The 17442-nt window shown below is 47.6% G+C and overlaps 1 protein-coding gene across 1 annotated transcript; it reads left to right on the forward strand.

Annotated features, from left to right (window-relative positions):
* Positions 1-6881: 6881 nt before the first annotated feature.
* LOC102686023 (golgin subfamily A member 6-like protein 22) lies at positions 6882-15760 on the forward strand. Its single transcript, XM_069196993.1, has 5 exons — positions 6882-7063; positions 9143-9211; positions 9928-10722; positions 11129-13003; positions 14691-15760. Exons 1-5 carry the CDS (start codon positions 7033-7035, stop codon positions 15479-15481), a joined length of 3561 nt encoding a protein of 1186 aa, XP_069053094.1. The 5' UTR covers positions 6882-7032; the 3' UTR covers positions 15482-15760.
* Positions 15761-17442: the final 1682 nt, after the last annotated feature.

Here is a 17442-nt window from a genome sequence, read left to right on the forward strand (position 1 = left end):
GCTGCTCTCAAGGAAGTACATCTGTTGCAGTACTGTTCCACCACATTGGCTGTTTTTAATTAACAAAAGAAATTACGAAGCTGTATACACCAGCAATTGTATTTGACTGCTGAATAAGAGGAAACAGGAAGTGATATCCCTTTATTTATGTTTAAACTTTGTGATGTCCCAGGGTGTAGTACACTCATAGCCTGGTATCCGAACCTAATTCGTTCCTGGAATCTGTTCGGAAGCCGGGAGATCGTAAATCGAAAATAAAAAATTCCACTATTTCTTATGGGGAAAATTCCACCCCGTTTCGAGCCAAAGAGAAGTTCCCTCAAAAACCACCCTAACCGTGAAATACCCTACAGACCATTATAGTTGATATAGTGAGTTTAGTGAACAACGCAGTTATATTAAAATAAGCCAACTCCAACTGTGAAATAGTGAATGATTTCATCATATTTGTATTTTTCGTTCTTTCGTAATAGATGGCTATCCCAGCGATCGGCTAGAACGATGTGCACACTGTTGTTGACTGTTGCGCTAAAGAATCTTTTTTTCTCTTCCTTAAGACCCCATAATGAACAGAAACTACCAAACAAACACACGCGCGGAAAAAATACACATTGAAAATGAGAGCACAAGCTTTCGCTGTGATCGCAGAGACTAGGCTAGTACGGCACAACTGCGGACGTCACGCCAGCCTCTGTGAAAGACCTTTGTGTATCATGTACATTGTGAAGGTTTTCACGGCCTTCACTTTGTCGTTCTTACGCCATTTGTTTGACCGCGCACAAATAGTCTTTATCTCCATATCTTCGCAAGGGAAACACCGAAAGCCTTCAAACCAAACTCATTTTAAAGACCCCGACTTGTGGAAATTTTCACAACCTCTACAGAAAACTGTCAGTGAGCCAATTCTCTAATTCAGGTTTTTCATCGACGCGTAATTACGCACTTGCTGGAACACTGCGGGAACGCCGTGTTCATACTGTACAGTACAGTACGTTCACAGTGCGAGAAATACTGCTCAATACTAGTTCGGGGGAACAACCCACACATCACCATAGGAACGAAGAACAGCACTGAAACACACAAAGTAGTCTCCAGTTATCCAGCCTGTAAGCAGGGAAGAGAGCTTTGATTTCTGAAACCCTTTATGTCCTGTTTTCATTCAGGTAAGGGTCAACTATATACAGAATACTACTGACAGCAGGAAAATTCATATTCTTTACTCAGCAGCTTATTAAAAACAGCTCCCCTGATGTTCAAACCGATTTTTTTACACAGAAGACTGACACAGCTTTGAGTTCTGAATCTCTTTTTCTTGTGCTTCTATTTAATGTGGCACTATGCTCTGGGAAGGGAGAATGCTGTTCATGAGCCAATAGCTTTTAAACCACAGCACCCACAATGCTGCAACCAAGTGTTCTATAAACTAGATAGATAAGACTTTATTGATCCCGAAGGGAAATTGATGTGTTACAGCAGTCCTGCCCAAGACGAGCAAAAACAGACATCGGAATAGACAAAAAATTATACAAAATAAATATAGAATAAATAAAAATAAATACATACAGTAGGTGTGTGTGCACAATATGATGGTCATAGTCACTGTAAAAACAATCAAATATGTGCAAAATGTGCATAGGTTTATACAGACTGATTGTCCAAAAAGTACAATGGAGCAACATGCTGTCCATAGAGGAGCAGATGAAGGGCTAACAGTCCCAGCCTAGGGCAGCGTTATACACCCTGACAGCCGCCGGGAGGAAAGACCTGCGGAAACGTTCCCTTGAACACCGTAGCTGGAGCAGTCTGTTGCTAAACGTGCTCCGCTGCCCAGTAACAGTCCCAGGAAGGTCCTTTGATCTTTCCAAGCCTTGCTTTGGGTTGTGAGACTTTTCTTAATTTTTTAATGATTTTTTTTAATAAGGCACCATTAGACAGGCAGTACTTGGGGATAGGGGGGTGCTCTTCACAAGTCAATAGCTTTTCAAGCACAACATTCACGATGCTGCAACTAAGTGTTTTACACACTAGGCAGGCCCCCTCACCTTTCACAGCCTTGCTTTGGGCTGTGAAACTTTATTTTTATGATTTTTTCCAATACTGCACCATTAGACAGGCAGTACATGGGGATAGGGGGGTGCTCTTCACAAAAATGCCGTAAGAACGACAAAGTGAAGGCTCTGAAAACCTTCACCGTGTACTTTAGACACAAAGCAAGTGTTTTCGTAACTCTAGAAGGTTTCATGAAAACGCTACAGGCGTGCCAAAATCGTTTCCGAACTTCAAGCTAACTTTACCGCGGTACAGAAAAGAGGGTCAGTGTGGGGAAGGATATAAGCAAGTTTCTATTGCCCAGGAGTTATCTGGATCATCGAGGTGCCCGGAATGTCAGGCAACAGCACCACAGTCTTTTAGAAGCCCTTTAGTACTCCCCCTACTCCCATCGAGGGGATGAGTGTGGATATGGGAAATTGTCGACTGTGTGACCTGATACCCAGAGGCTATACCGTTCTCTATATCTCCTCCTTAACCAGGTTGGGCTGGACCTAAGGAGCTATTGACAGATCAGGGGATGCCATTGATGTCCAAGGTAATGAAGGGTATGTGCACACTCTTCATGATCCACCAGGTGGGAGCCTCAGTGTACCATTCCCTGATCGAAGGACTCATGGAGTGATTCAACAAGACCTTAAAGAGGAGGGGCGGACGTGACAGGGACTAGCTGCTCCCTTTCCTATTAACTGTCTGCCATCAAAGAAGTCCCCCAGGCCTCTATGGGCCTCCCACGTTTGAGCTCCTCTGCTCCAGAAGACCTCAAGGATTGCTCGATATGACCAAGGAGACCTAGGAACAACATCCCTGCCCCAATCGTACAGTGACCGAGCATATAGACCAGACGCAAGAATGAAGACCATGTAAACGTTTTATTAATAAGATGAAGACATACCATAACTGTCAGTCAATAGTTTCATAAAGTTTCAAACATCTCCTTTTACTGTATGTAATGGGAGTTTCCGAGCTGTTGCTTATCCATCCCTCACTGGGCACAGATCTGTGCTGGTTAAAGGCACTGCTGTCGAACTGTGACTGTACCTGTGAGCTGTGAGTCATTCTACAGTTATGAAGCAACAAGTAACAAAGCCGAATAAAAGTTCCCGGGTAGTGCCTGGTATGTCGCAAGTTCAGAGCTTCCCACTTCTCGCTTTGAGCTGGTTCTCCAGTCCAGGCATGTGGCTCCTTGATTGGAGGGATCAGGCCTCCAGGCTCTGGCCACGTACTCATCTCCGGATGGCAGGATTCGATCGGAAGATTCTGCACCAGGGTCTTGGTTAGCCAATTAGCAACCCGCGACAGGGGCGGGCGGGGCCAGCAGGAGGATGAAAGGGCTGGAATTTCAGCAAAGGAAGGCAGAGCGACACTGTGTTATTATTGATATGAAGATGATAAAACGGAAGAAGAACAGGTTGTAATTATTCCCTCGGGCATTGTTGTGTGTCAGCCTCTCTATTGAAAGGATTGTGAGTCACCAAAAAATCTCGAAGGAAGGAGGTTGTTTAGCCCAGAATGGAGTTCAGTCAGGACGCCAGGGTCAACACCCCGACAGCCCTGAGATTGTTGGCAAATGGTAGTTTGTGAGGGCTTGTGTGTGTGATAAAAATGAAATTTTAAAATGGTTAAAAAATTATCATAAAAATGTGGCTGAAAATAAGTAGAGTTTACTGCAGAAGTAAATCATGTTTTTGACTGTCTCTGTGCTCTTTTACAGATCGACAGAACAGTAATGGCTGCCCCTGGATCAGATGTTCAGAGCCAGTCAGAGTTGGGGTGGGGTCAGGTAGGACATGTGATAGATACAGAGGGAGAGAGCAGTGATGTAGCAGATTCCTCAGTAGTCGCACCTGAGACGCTCAGCCAGGAGTCAGGGAGAAGCCCACACAACAATATCTGGAGAGGAGTAATAACTAGATTTATGTGGTGGGCAATGGCAGGAGCTGAGATTTACATAAAAAATACAACTAATTCATGGATGATAAAATTACTGATGGAGATGAGCTGTGTTTAAATGCCTGTGTGTCCTAGCAGTTATAGTCCTTGCATTTCTAAATAAGGAGACTGGAGTTTTGATTGTAGCTCTGATTTTGGGAGCCACAAATCTAATTTTATTGCCATCTTATATTAATAACAGAGACATCAGTGATATCTGGAGAGGAATGGTAGCTGGATTTGTGGTCTAGGTGACAGGAGCTCAGATTTTGATGACAGGTGAAATCAATCCATGGATTATACTATCACTGATAAAGATAAGCTCTAGGAATAGAAATCTTGTGATTAAATACTTGTATTTCTTGGCAGTGTTAGTCATGTCCACTGTCACAGGGGAGACTAGAGTTTGGATCGCTGCTCTGATTTTTGGAGTCATAGGAGCAGGTGTTGGTGGATATTAAGTGGCTACAGAGCCAACCTCAGTAAGAGAGACAGACCTAGAGAGACAAGCTGGGCATCACCAGCCCCACTGCAAGTCTGCTCAGTGCTCCGTCTCTGCCTGAAGAGGGCGATGCCTACCCCCCCAAGAGTCAGATGTCCCGACGCCTCTGAAACGCCCCTCAAGGAGTTGAAGTCCAGGAGTCTCTCAGGGGGCCAAAGAGTGCTGTAGGATTTTCTCCTAAGGATATATATACATCTCCGACCACAGGCATAGATGGCTCAATCTCTATCCTGTGCCCCGACCCCTGAGTGCTGAGTGAGCCCTACTGTACCAGTGTCTTACAGAGATGGAGCTCCACTGCAGGCCAGAGGTCAGAGGTCAGGTGTCGTCTTCATCCCGAAGAACGAAGACCAGTTTACTTCTAGGCCAGGGCTACAGTGCCAGCGCTGGATGGCCAAACGTTTCTGAGCCCATCATTGCCTCTTTGAACTTATTATGTTCTTAATTAGACAGGCTGGATCCTTCAGGCTGGACAGCGGCCCTGGAGGACCAGAGTTGGGCTCTCCTGGTCTGTCCCATCATCCCCTCACTGATGACCCGGCCTGAGTCCCAGCGGACCCACAGCAGAACCACAGCGGGCCTGTGGAGGATGGGCCGGGTCCAGTATACCTGCATTTTCTTTCCATTACCAAATATTTGTATTATGTAATTACATCTGAATCCACTTTATTGGTAGAAATGTAAAACAACAGAGTTTTTAATTACCAAACTGAATTTTAGGAGGAGTTTCAGTAAATAGGCCCTTTTCGCTGCACTATAATAATAATAATAATAATAATAATAATAATAATAATAATAATTAATAAAGGGAGTTAGTTACAAATATTCGATTCGGACTCGGCTGTCAGTAAGAAGCAATCACCCCTGAGGTCACTTCCTCTCCTGAAACAATATAAATACTTTTCACACACCCCCTCCAGCCAACCTGCCCCCCCGCAGCTGCCCCTGGGTCACCCCTCAGTCTGCGGGGGCTCCCAGCCCACCTGCCCCTGGCCCGGGAGACTAGTGTGTTCATGCTGATGATGGGTTAGTACCCTTCTTGCGTAAAAGGAAGTGCAAAAGTGGATTTTGAAAACAATGAAGATGCTGTCAGCAACAGACAAATAACAAATAAAGAAATGCTACAAAAAAACTTGACACGCATTTGTGGTGTGATTGATGGACGCCTGCATTACTGGTCTGGATGCAGTGAAGGAGAACGAGAGAGGTGAAGTGTAAATTTCACCAGGAAGACCCAGGCTCTGCACAGTGGAGATCTGAAGCTGATCTGAACGCTGTGATAAAGTAATAAAGATTTCCAGAATAATAATGGGTCTTCTACGTTCTATTATTAATAGCTTGTACTTTTAAAGACTCTAATAAGTACCACACAATTCTTTTAAACTGTTCTCTTTCTGTTCAAAGCTGTGAGAACAGACTGGCATGTTGTACATGCCATGATCCCATGATTCTCGAGTGCTGTAAAGCAGTAGCACATCAGGCCTCTTCTGCAGTGCAGGCACTAGGGCAAAGACAGCTGATGTAAAGCATCTAAAAGAGACCTCAGAAGAAACAAGGTGGCGCTGCTGAGCAGCAGACCTGACCCCTGTGCCAGATGTACATCCTGCACCGGGAAACTGGCTGTGGGGGCTCATTCTGCACTGCAGGAGAAACCGTGGGCTTTACTGAAGGACTGATGTGGATGCAAAAAAACTTACTGTGTTAAAAGGTTTTAAATGTAGTTTCCCTTGTTATAAAAACAAAATACAATACAGGTGTCTGAAGAAATAGTTTGTGTAAAAAAAAGATTTATAAAATCTTCAACTCACTGTAAAAGTTGTTAAAGCTTCTTTTCTTCTATTTGGGTTCAGGAGAGAGGTTTAAGAGAAGAGATGGTTGCCCACGCTGGGTCTTGTATCTTCAAGCTACATTTCTGCCAAGGTGTTTTTACACTTAGTCCTGCTGCCTCACTGCTCTGAAGTCCTTGGTGCAATTCTGGACTGAGGCACCTTCTGTGTGAAGTCTGCATGCTTCCCACATCTCTCCAGCTTTACTTCTTGAAATTTCCAGTATTTCTTGATACTCAGTCAGGTCACTAAGGAGATTCAGTTAAGGCTTGAGTGAGGAACTGGAGCTCATCTGGAATTAAATCCAGCTGGAATCTGGGCCTTCAGAACAGGGCTGAAATCCCCTGATGTAGAGATCACTGCTAAAGCAACAGGGAGCTTTTCAAGGTCCGAGAGACACCTCTCCTCTCAAGAACAGGAATAAGTAAAAACGCCTTGTAACTGATTTCAGTTCACCACCAGGAAGACGTGGTGTTCGGAGTGTCTGATTGTTATTTGTACTCGGTCCCTTAGCGCTGCAGGCTGGGAGTTTAGAGATGATCCCTAGGCCAGTGGTAGGAACAGTAGTTTGTCCTGAGCTGCAGGAAGTGGGTGTGAAAGATCATAATAAAGTAAGTTGTACTGAATACCTGCCTGAGGACCATTACTAATATAATATATTATACTACTAATAATAAAATGCAACGGTTCCTGTGACAGTGCAGACTACGAGCGAGCTGTGGAATGGACACTGTGGGAGTGGAGCGGGCTCCAGGTGAGTGTCTGATGTTTAATGCTGTCTGCAGACGCTGGGCCCTGTCTCTCTGTGGTGACACACTGCACGTCCTCAGAGCTGTCCGACAGCACTGGAGCTCTGCAGGTCCACCGCTGGCCAGCACTGCTCCGAGCTGCCCTGCTGAGAAGACTAACTGTCCAAGAGACACAGTCTAACCCCTTGACGAGCGGTGTTTGTCTCCTGGAAGTTTTGTTTTCACTTTCGGTTTTGGATCGAAGTGTGTTGTCACATTCTGTACGATAATAATCAGGGCCGGGGCAATCCATACTTGGGCCCGGGTGCGAGTAAATACTAAAGCCCCCCCCCTTGAATCTCGCTCCGCCAGAGCACACAGAGCAGGAGAGCAGAATTCAAACGGGCTACATACTGAACTTGATACCTGGTAACTAGTTATTTACAAGTTTACAACTTGACTCGTCGCAGCAAACTTGATGTCTCTGAAATCCACCTGCCCTGCGGTGCTGTTTTCTAGAGCTGACAGTCTGTTCTGTGACATGATGGACCGTAGATAAACTGTGATCTACAAAAACACGTTCTTCTGTCTCGCTGATGACAGTGTCCAATAAGCAACTGAAAAAGTCCACTTTAAACTTTTCCTCTCTAATGGTCTTTTCTGTTCTTTGCGTTTCTCGCTGCCCGACTGTCATGTTGCACACTAACGAACATACTGTAGTTCAGCCAACTGTAAGCTTGTCTGGTGCTCAGTCTTGCAGGGGAACAGGTCGTGTTATCCAGATCTACATATTTCGGACCCCTTAGCGCCAGCCCTGATTATAATGATTAACTTCCCTGCTGCTGCTGAAGCAATTAAAAGGGCAAAATAAAACTTGGGATTTAGAGATGAAAGAGTGCTGTTTAAATCAAGTTTTGTTAATATTGTATAACGCACTCGTAGTGATTCATTTACAACAGTGTGTACTAGTTTGATCACTGCAAAAACAGAAAAGATATTGCACCTCTTGAATCAGTTTAGAGAAGAGCAACCAGGTACATCCTGGGCTGAAGGGAGTGTCCCACACTGACAGACTGGAGGAACTGAGACTTTTTTGTCTGAAGGGTGTCCCACACTGACAGGCTGGAGGAACTGAGTCTCTTTAGTCTGAAGGGACTGTCCCGCACTGACTGACTGAAGGAACTGAGTCTCTTTAGTCTGAAGGGAGTGTCCCACACTGACAGGCTGGAGGAACTGAGTCTCTTTAGTCTGAAGGGAGTGTCCCACACTGACCTGCTGGAGGAACTGTGTCTCTTTAGTCTGTAGGGAGTGTCCTGCAGTGACAGGCTGAAGGAAATGAGTCTCCAGTCTGATGGGAGTCTCCCAGAGTGACAGGGTGGAGGAACTGAGTCTCTTTTGTCTGAACAGTGTATCCCACTCTGACAGGCTGTGGGAACTGAGTCTCTTTAGTCTGAAGGGAGTGTCCCACAGTGATGGGCTGGAGGAACTGGCTATCTTGAACAGAAAAGATTACAAGGCAAAATGATTCAAGTATTTAAAATCCAAAGGACACTGACAAAATTAATTCAGTAGATTTCTTCTTGTAAAACTCTCAAACGGACGAGATGGGCTAAATGTTCTCTTGTTTGTAACCTTTATATTCTTATATAACAATGATAATGGAAACAGTTCAAGAACACAGGAAAGGTTACGGATGAGAGGGATACATTCAGTCCCCCTGTAGCTGCTGATTGTTCAATAACTTCAGCTTCACTTCTCTAGATACGTGTTATAGATGGAGGCATGAGAGTTAATAACCTCAGGTTAATCCCTCAAAAGGAGACTAGATGATATGTTGGTTGACCTGCTGGTGTCCCTGCTGTGGCCTGTCTGTCCCTCGAGCCCTCAGATGAGATTGTCTCCCACTCCTGAGTCCCTGAGTCCCTGAGCCAATCACTCAGCACCCTGCCCTGGCACACAGCCAGCAGCTTCACCCAGAGCCACTGCAGTCACAGTGCGTGCAGCTCTGAGAGCCCTGATATGAGTTAGATGTTCACGCAGTCTTATCAGTCCTAGCCTGTCATGAGCCATGTGACTGGAGATGAAGAGATGTTTCTTTCCGTTAGGAGAGCAAGAGGAAGACACTGGGACTCCACTGAGGGGCAGAAGCAGTCCTGACTTCGTACGTCCAAACAGTAAGTTAATACAGTTTGAACCTGCTGATTCTGGTGAAGATGTGTCCAGCACAGACCCATGTAAATCAGTGTGAAGTTCAGGTCTGAGTTCCAGTTAGGAGTTCTGACCCTCTAGGGGATCATTCTGACTTAGAGGGGTTCAGTAACGATCCCACAGATGGTAGCCTCACACCTCTGGCTCCTCAGTCAAGCTCAGACTCCACATGTCTCTTGTACTGAGCAGGATCGCTGCAACAGCACATAGGGAAATACTAGCCTGTCTTACAGGATCATTATGAAATCTTAGCTGACCTGTGGTTGGAGTTTAGGCTGCACTGCGGGAGAGCTCTGCTAAGCCAGACAGGTCTGGTCTGCCTGGTCTGAGACTCCAATGTCACAGGTGTGAGGTGATGTCTCAGCCCGTCCCTCTGCCAGTGCTGGTCCAGTGCTGTCCAGTCCTCTCTGTCGCCCCTGACTGACTCTCTGTATCCAGAGCAGCTCATGAGAGCAGTTCCACACCTGTGTCTGGTTCCACATGAGTTCTCTCCAGTTAAGTCCAAATTCCCACTTGAAATTCATGGTGCTCTGTCCCCTGGACTTGCTCCCAGGCCAGCCTGCAACAGCACCCTGTGAGAGATCAGCAGAGCCCTGCTTGTCTCAGCACTGGGCCAGTGTTAGATGTTATACAGGTTCTGCTCGGAAGAACTCTTTAACTCCATTACTGTCTTGTGTTTCAGTGAGTGGGGACCTGACAATAGTGCTGATTGGAAATTCTGGAGCAGTTGAGACGGGCCCAGGGAACATCATTCTGGGTCGAGAGGAGTTTAATCCCAAGACCACAGTCCTGCCACAGATCAGAGCGATAAGGACTGAGGTGTCTGGACGAGGACTTTCTGTGGTCAACATGCTGGGGCTGCTGAATGCTGGGCTTTCAGAGGAGGAGGCTGTGCGTCAGACAGGCCGCTGTGTGTCCCTGTGTGAGCAGGGAATCCAGGCTTTCCTCCTGGTCATCCCGCTGGGACAGCTCACAGACGAAGAGAAGGGAGGAGTGGAGTGGATCCAGAGGAGGTTTGGAGAAAGAGCTGTGGGCTTTACAATGCTGCTCCTCATCTATGGGGACGAGCTGGGCAGCAGCAGTGTGGAGGAGTCTCTGCGGGGGAACAGGGAGCTGGGCCTGCTGGTGGACAGGTGTGAGGGCAGGTATCACCCCTGCAGGAAGAGCTGCAGCAGACAGGCGGAGGTCACTGAGCTCCTGCAGAAGATCGACTCCATGGTGTCTGGAAACAGGGACAGCTGCTACACCAGGGAGATGTACAAGGAAGTGGAGCTGAGGCTTCAGGAAGTAGAGAAAATGATCAGGCAGCCAGAGAAACCAGTTGCCAAGAGGCAGGAGGAGCTGGAGGAGATGAAGAGGAGGATGGAAGAGAAAATCCAGAACCTTCAAGAGAAACTACAGTCAAAAGAGGAGGAGATAAAAGAGAAAGAATTAAAGATCAAAGACTTGGAAGGAAAAATAAGTGAAGGTTCATCAGGTAAAGAGACGGCTCAATATTTGTTTTCCTTAACGTCAAGAGTACAGAATCCATACCAGTGAAAGAGCAAGGATTTGCACTGCACAGCAGTCAGATCCATTTCGGAGCAAAGAACTCTTTCCTAAAGCCCAGGTGTATTCCAGGTGTTTGTTACAGTCCATGACAGCAGTGTCTCTGAGAGCGACAGATTTAAGACTTTCCCCAATTTTTATGACCACACATTCACAGACTCGTTTAACAAGCCGTCATTTTCTCTGTCCATTCTCTGGTTTATACTGGCAACGTGTTCCTGTTCCCTGGCATACAGGACACTTCACAGTGAAATAGTGCATCTTCTTTCCGTGTATGACTAGGTTTAAGATTTCATTTGCAGCTGCAGTCTCTGACAGTGCTGCTTCTCTTCCAGGCCGGGAGTGTGTGCGGATGGTGCTGATCGGGAGGACGGGCTGTGGGAGGAGTGCCTCAGGGAACACCATCCTGGGCAGAGAGGAGTTCCTGTCTAAGGCCAGAACTACAGCAGTGACAAGGGACCTGCAGAAGGGCACAGGAGAGGTGGAGGGGCGACCCGTAGCTGTGGTCGACACTCCTGGGCTGTTCGACACGGAGGAGGTTCGGGGGGAGATTGTGAAGTGCTTCTCCCTGTTGGCCCCAGGACCCCATGTGTTCCTCCTGGTGATACAGGTGGGACGGTTTACTAGAGAAGAGAGGGACACCGTCAAGATAATTACAGAGACTTTTGGTGAAAAGGCTGCACTGTACACTCTTGTGCTTTTCTCCCATGGAGACAATCTGAGAAATGAGACCATTGAGCAGTATATTCAGGAAGAGGCCGATGAGCTCCAGCAGGTCATTGAGAATTGTGGGAACAGGTATCACGTCTTCAACAACAGTGAAAAAGGCCACCTGTCTCAGGTGACTGAGCTCCTGGAGAAGATAGACAGGATGGTGAGAGAGAATGGAGGAGGAGGCTGCTACACCAGTGAGATGTCCCAGGAGGCAGGTGTCCAGACAGAACAGGGGAGGAGAGTGAAAGAGACAAAGGAGGAGCTACAGAGACAGAGGGAGGGGCTACAGAAAAGGGAGGTGGAGCTATTGAAGAGGGAGGTGGAGATACATAAGAGAGAGGGGGAGCTACAGAGACAGAGGGAGGAGATGATGGGGAGAGTGGAGGAGCTACAGAGTCAGGGGGGTGAGATGAAGAGAAAAGAGGAGGAGCTACAGAGACAGAGGGAGGAGCTACAGAGACAGAGGGAAGGGCTACAGAAAAGGGAGGTGGAGATACATAAAAGAGAGGAGGAGCTACGGAGGCAGGGGGAGGGGCTACAGATACAGAGGGAGGAGCTACAGAGACAGGGGGAGGAGACGAAGGGGAGAGAGGAGGAGCTACAGAGTCAGGGGATTGAGTTGAAGAGGAAAGAAAAGGAGCTACTTAGACAGAGGGAGGAGATGATGGTGAGAGAGGAGAAGCTACAGAGACTGAGGGAGGAGACGAAGGGGAGAGAGGAGGAGCTACAGAGACTGAGGGAGGAGACGAAGGGGAGAGAGGAGGAGCTACAGAGTCAGGAGGGTGAGATGAAGAGAAAAGAGGAGGGGCTACAGAGACAGAGGGAGGGGCTACAGAGGCAGAGGGAGGGGCTACAGAAAAGGGAGGTGGAGATACATAAAAGAGAGGAGGAGATACGGAGACAGGGGGAGGGGCTACAGATACAGAGGGAGGAGCTACAGAGACAGGGGGAGGAGACGAAGGGGAGAGAGGAGGAGCTACAGAGTCAGGGGATTGAGTTGAAGAGGAAAGAGAAGGAGCTACTTAGACAGAGGGAGGAGCTACAGAGACAGAGGGAGGAGATGAAGGGGAGAGAGGAGGAGCTACAGAGTCAGGGGGGTGAGATGAAGATAAAAGAGGAGGAGCTACAGAGACAGAGGGAGGGGCTACAGAGGGAGAGGGAGGAGCTACAGAGACAGGGGGAGGAGACAAAGGGGAGAGAGGAGGGGCTACAGAGTCAGGGGATTGAGTTGAAGAGGAAAGAGAAGGAGCTACTTAGACAGAGGGAGGAGCTACAGAGACAGAGGGAGGAGATGAAGGGGAGAGAGGAGGAGCTACTCAGACAGAGGGAGGGGCTACAGAGACAGAGAGAAGAACTGAGGGCCCAGTCCCAGAGAGAATGTGAGCAGCTGAAGAGGCGAATGGAAGAGGAGCTACAGAAACGAGACAAGGAGATTAAGCTCAAGAGAGACAAGAGAATCCAGCAACTGGAGGAAAAGAGGAAGAAACCGGTAGCAGGTAAGCAAGGAGCCAATGAGACAATGTTGAAAACTTTTAAAGGATCGCCAGTTTGTATAACAAAATGTTACCTCTCACAACTGTCAGCTGGCAGAGGTGTTCAGAAGTGCAGGCTGGGCTCTATTATCCAGAGCTGGTTTGAGTGAGAGCTGAGTCTTTTGCCTACTGATTCCTCAGTGACACACGATTGGCCGAGTGTTCTGCCCCTGTGATTGACCACAGCTCTCCTGTACAGCACTGAGCTGATTAACTATCACTGATTCCAGGTGTGAAGTCTATGGAATTAATAGATTGCTGGCAATTCTAAAGTCAAGAAAAGAAGCTTCTTCTGTGCTTCTGTACATTGCATTTAGCATGATGCTTGTTGAGATGCATTTATACATGGGAGTCTCCCTTTTTTAATAAACCCAGTTCCAGCTCCTCATCAGTTGCTCACAGGTCTGTAGCTCGGTTCTCTCCATCATTAGCAGCTCTCTCTGTCCATAAGCTCTTCCTCTTTAGATGTCATCCAATACTGTCACCCTTTTCCTTCCTCTCGATTCCCACTTTCATTAGACTGTCCCCTCTCAACATCTGTCCTGTCCAGGACAGGAACAGGACAGATTCCTCTTCAGGGCTGACATGAGGAGTTTGTGCCAATATCAAATACTATGATTTACATGCAGGTCTGGCTCATACTGACCCCTAGTGGCCCATCAGGGCATCTTCACTCCCGGTGTGCAGCCTGGTTTCCACACTGTGCTGTAACCTGAGGGCAGAGCTGCAGAGCTCCTCCCAGACCCCCAGCAGTGTCTGTAGAACCACATCGCCCCCCTCTGGGTCACCCTGGAGCTGCACTAGAGTCCTCCTGCTCCAGTGGTTCAGGAGTCACTCCTGATTCTCCTGTCAGTCTCTCTGGACACGTCCCCTCCTGCCAGCTGGCCCAGTTACTGACCAGCAGCACGGAGAAGCTCAGAGCCTCAGACATGCTGCTCCAGACCAGGGAAGAGTCCCCTTACTGTTTACTCAATACAAAACAAAAACTCTGAACAAGCGACAGTGAAATGTGTATATTGTCACTGTTGTAACATGTCTAAATTAAGCAATAAACAACATTGCTTCATTCAGTATTTTTTAAAGATACACCAAATTGTGGATCCTTTCTCACAGCAAAGGGTATCTGTATTTGTTTTTCTCATTTTTCCAAATATAAATAAGATTTCATATCCCCAGTGGTCAGCGTTGCTGCCTCGCAGCGCTGGGCCCTGGGTTCAAGTCCTGGGTGCTGTCTGTGTGGAGTCTGCATGTCACCCTTTTATCACATGGGTTTCTTTCAGGTGCTCTGGTTCCCCCCAGATCTGGTTAAAGATCTGGGGAGAAAAATTCACCTACACAAAACTGCCTCTTCTCTCACTACCGGAGGAAAAAAAGTTTAAACAGTTATCACCATGAACACATATTGTACAATGATGTATTTTCCACATATTTTTTTAATTAGTCCTTAGAAAACTATATTTAATTTGACTGAATGTGTATATACAGTATAGGTTTTCCATCTGTATGTTTTCTTGGTAAAACAGTTTGACAGTAATACTCACACACATCCCTGAACAGCTGTAACTGTTCTATTTTAATTTATCAGCCAACATCTGACTGGCATGAGGACACCAGCAAACATGAGTCACAATCATTCATGTTTTCTCATCAGGACAAAACTCTGAGCTGAGGATCCTGCTGGTGGGGAAGACTGGAGCGGGGAAGAGTGCAGCAGGAAACACCATCCTGGGCAGAGAGGCGTTCAGATCAGAGTGCTCTCCCTCCACAGTGACTAAACATTGTGAGAAGGAGACAGGAGAGGTGTCAGGGAGGAGTGTTGCTGTGATCGACATTCCAGGCCTGTTTGAGACAGAGCTGTCCAATGATGAAGTCATACGTGAGATCCTGACCTGTGTCTCTCTGACCTCCCCGGGACCCCATGTGTTCCTGGTGGTCCTCCAGCTGGGCAGATTCACGCAGGAGGAGCAGGAGACAGTGAAGCTGATCCAGAAGACCTTTGGAGAGAGAGCAGCATATTACACCATGGTGCTCTTCACACGCGGGGATGAACTGAGGGGTAAAAGTATTGAGGTGTTTCTCAGTGGGAGTGCTGATCTTAAGCAGTTTGTCAGTCACTGTGGGGGTCGTTATCATGTGTTTAACAATATGAATCCAGGGGACCGCAGTCAGGTGACAGAGCTGCTGGAGAAGATAGACAGGATGGTGGTGAGGAATGGAGGAGGCTGTTTCACCAATGACCTGTATCCAGAGGCTGAGAGAGCGATCAGGGAGGAATATGAGAGGATCCTGAGGGAGAGAGTGCCGGAGATCCGCAGACAGGAGGAGGAGCTGGAGAGGATATACAGGGGAGAGGAGCTGGAGAAGAAGAAGAGAGAGATCAGGAGACAGGAGGAGAGAAGAGCCCGACGACAAGCTGAGAAAGAGAAATGTCTCCTTCAGTGAGAGGGGGCAGAGCCTCAGTCTCACAGGTTACAATGGAAGCTGTTGTACTTTGTTCCTCTGTTTCATTTTATTGTGATTCCTTCACCAGGATTGTAATCCTGTGAGGCAGTGAGAGAGTCTCAGATCAGTTGTCATTAACTCTCACAACACAAATAACATTAATAAAGATGAAAGAGTCAATTGTTTCAATTCACTCAGGAAGGTAAATGTAACAGCCCTTGTTAATATTGTCCATGGTCTGTATTCCTTATTTCCAGTAATAAAATATTCTAGAAGCAATCTTGTTAAAAGACTGTTATTCCCCTGGTTGAGTATTACAGTAAAAATGATTATAATAAAACAGGGTTTATCAGAAACACCCTTTCTGCTGCATTGGCTTTTAAGGACATCGAAATAGTGAATGGATAAATGGATTCAAGACATCATCCAGATTAACTTTGTATAATTGTGGCAGAAGGGCATATCACTTCACTAAGCATTGAGTGTTCCTAAGATAACTATTAATTTTCTCTGCCTTGGCAAAGCAGCTTGGGCCTCTGAATGTGGCTAAGCAGCCTGCATTTGATAAGAAATATCTTCCAAGATGTCTGCAGACCAGGGCATTGCAAGACTGTTTTCCTTCTAAAGTAATCTAGTGGCATATAGCGCAGATGAGTTCCATTGAGCATAACTAGTCTGTTTCCGCTAGGACATTGGGTCCAAGGCCTCTGGTCATCTAACCTGAAAGGATATCTCACAGTGAGGAATCTGCAGGCTGGGAAGCAGGACTACATCCGATAACATCCTAAACCAGTCGCCAACGGGGGATGTTGCACCTTAAAAGTACACAAGCCTGACACTGGCTTCTCTGGCTTTTCCAGCCATGTGTCTGCAAGCAGTCCGAGTGAGGACTTCAGCTTTTCTCCAGGACTCCTGGCCATGTAAGTGGGTCAGTAAAGTACAGAATTCGGCCCAAGATATTGTCCTCCGGCCTTGGCCCAGGTCGCACTGGGGAACCAGAGCTTTCCCACGAGGGTTCGTGGTTTTCCATGGCTCACTGCTGCTACTGGAATCTTCTTTCGGCCAGCCCTGCGTCATCACTAATGAGGACTCCAGTTATTCACTCAGCCCTTTCCCAGTGTCGATTCGAAGCATCTCTGTTCACTGGCCGTACTGCCAGCTCACTGTTCCACCCCACACTCCCACCGGTTTCCTGGGGCTGATTCTTCAAGAGCACCTCTCGCCGGCTGTCTCACGTTCGCCATAAACCCGGCTCTGTTCCTGAGCACCTTCACTCCTCTGGGATCCCAGGGCTCGCCTTGGACTGCCTCTGCTCCAACTGCTGCCTCGGATTTCTTCCCAGGCTTCCTCGGCGAGACGCCAGCCGGCTTTCCTTGTTACTGCTCCAGCCTCTCTTTCTTTCCTTTTCTCTCCTTCCAGGGCTGCCACCCAGCCTCCCCAGCAGAGTACTTCTTAATCCTGGGGTCCAAGTCTGGGAGCTCTGTCTCAGCAGTTGACAATCCTGGCTGGAGCCCCTCATGGGGCACGCTGGCCTGGTCTCGGGAGGACACCTCCCAAGCGGCGCACGTTCCTGTCGTCTGCCCCAGCGGGAGCGACCTGTCCAGCCTCCTTGCTGGGTCTCTCCGCCCTGAGCTGCACCCCGACAGTATGCAGAGCTCTGGATCTGGGTTTCTCGACTGAGGGGTAGAAGTATCGAGGATTGTCTCGAGAGGATGAAGGGTCTTAATGAGTTTATCAGTCACTGTGGGGGTCGTTATCATGTGTTTAACAATGTGAATCCTGAGGACCGCAGTCAGGTGACAGAGCTGCTGGAGAAGATAGAGGAGATGGTGGAGAGGAATGGAGGAGGCTGTTTCACCAATGACCTGTATCCAAAGGCTGAGAGAGCGATCAGGGAGGAACGGGAGAGGATCCTGAGGGAGATAAAAGAGACGGAAGAGATAAAAAGAGCCCGAAAAGCA

This window comes from Lepisosteus oculatus, chromosome 12 (assembly GCF_040954835.1).
Source record: "Lepisosteus oculatus isolate fLepOcu1 chromosome 12, fLepOcu1.hap2, whole genome shotgun sequence".
Classification (NCBI taxonomy): Eukaryota; Metazoa; Chordata; class Actinopteri; order Semionotiformes; family Lepisosteidae; genus Lepisosteus; species Lepisosteus oculatus.

What these genes read in the sequence shown, in the direction of transcription:
- LOC102686023 (XM_069196993.1), top strand. Translation starts at nt 7,033, where the DNA reads ATGGACACTGTGGGAGTGGAGCGGGCTCCAG. An exon ending in GGGAGTGGAGCGGGCTCCAG is followed by an intron (nt 7,064 to 9,142) that starts GTGAGTGTCTGA and finishes TCTTTCCGTTAG; the next exon opens with GAGAGCAAGAGGAAGACACT. An exon ending in GAGGAAGAAACCGGTAGCAG is followed by an intron (nt 13,004 to 14,690) that starts GTAAGCAAGGAG and finishes TTTTCTCATCAG; the next exon opens with GACAAAACTCTGAGCTGAGG.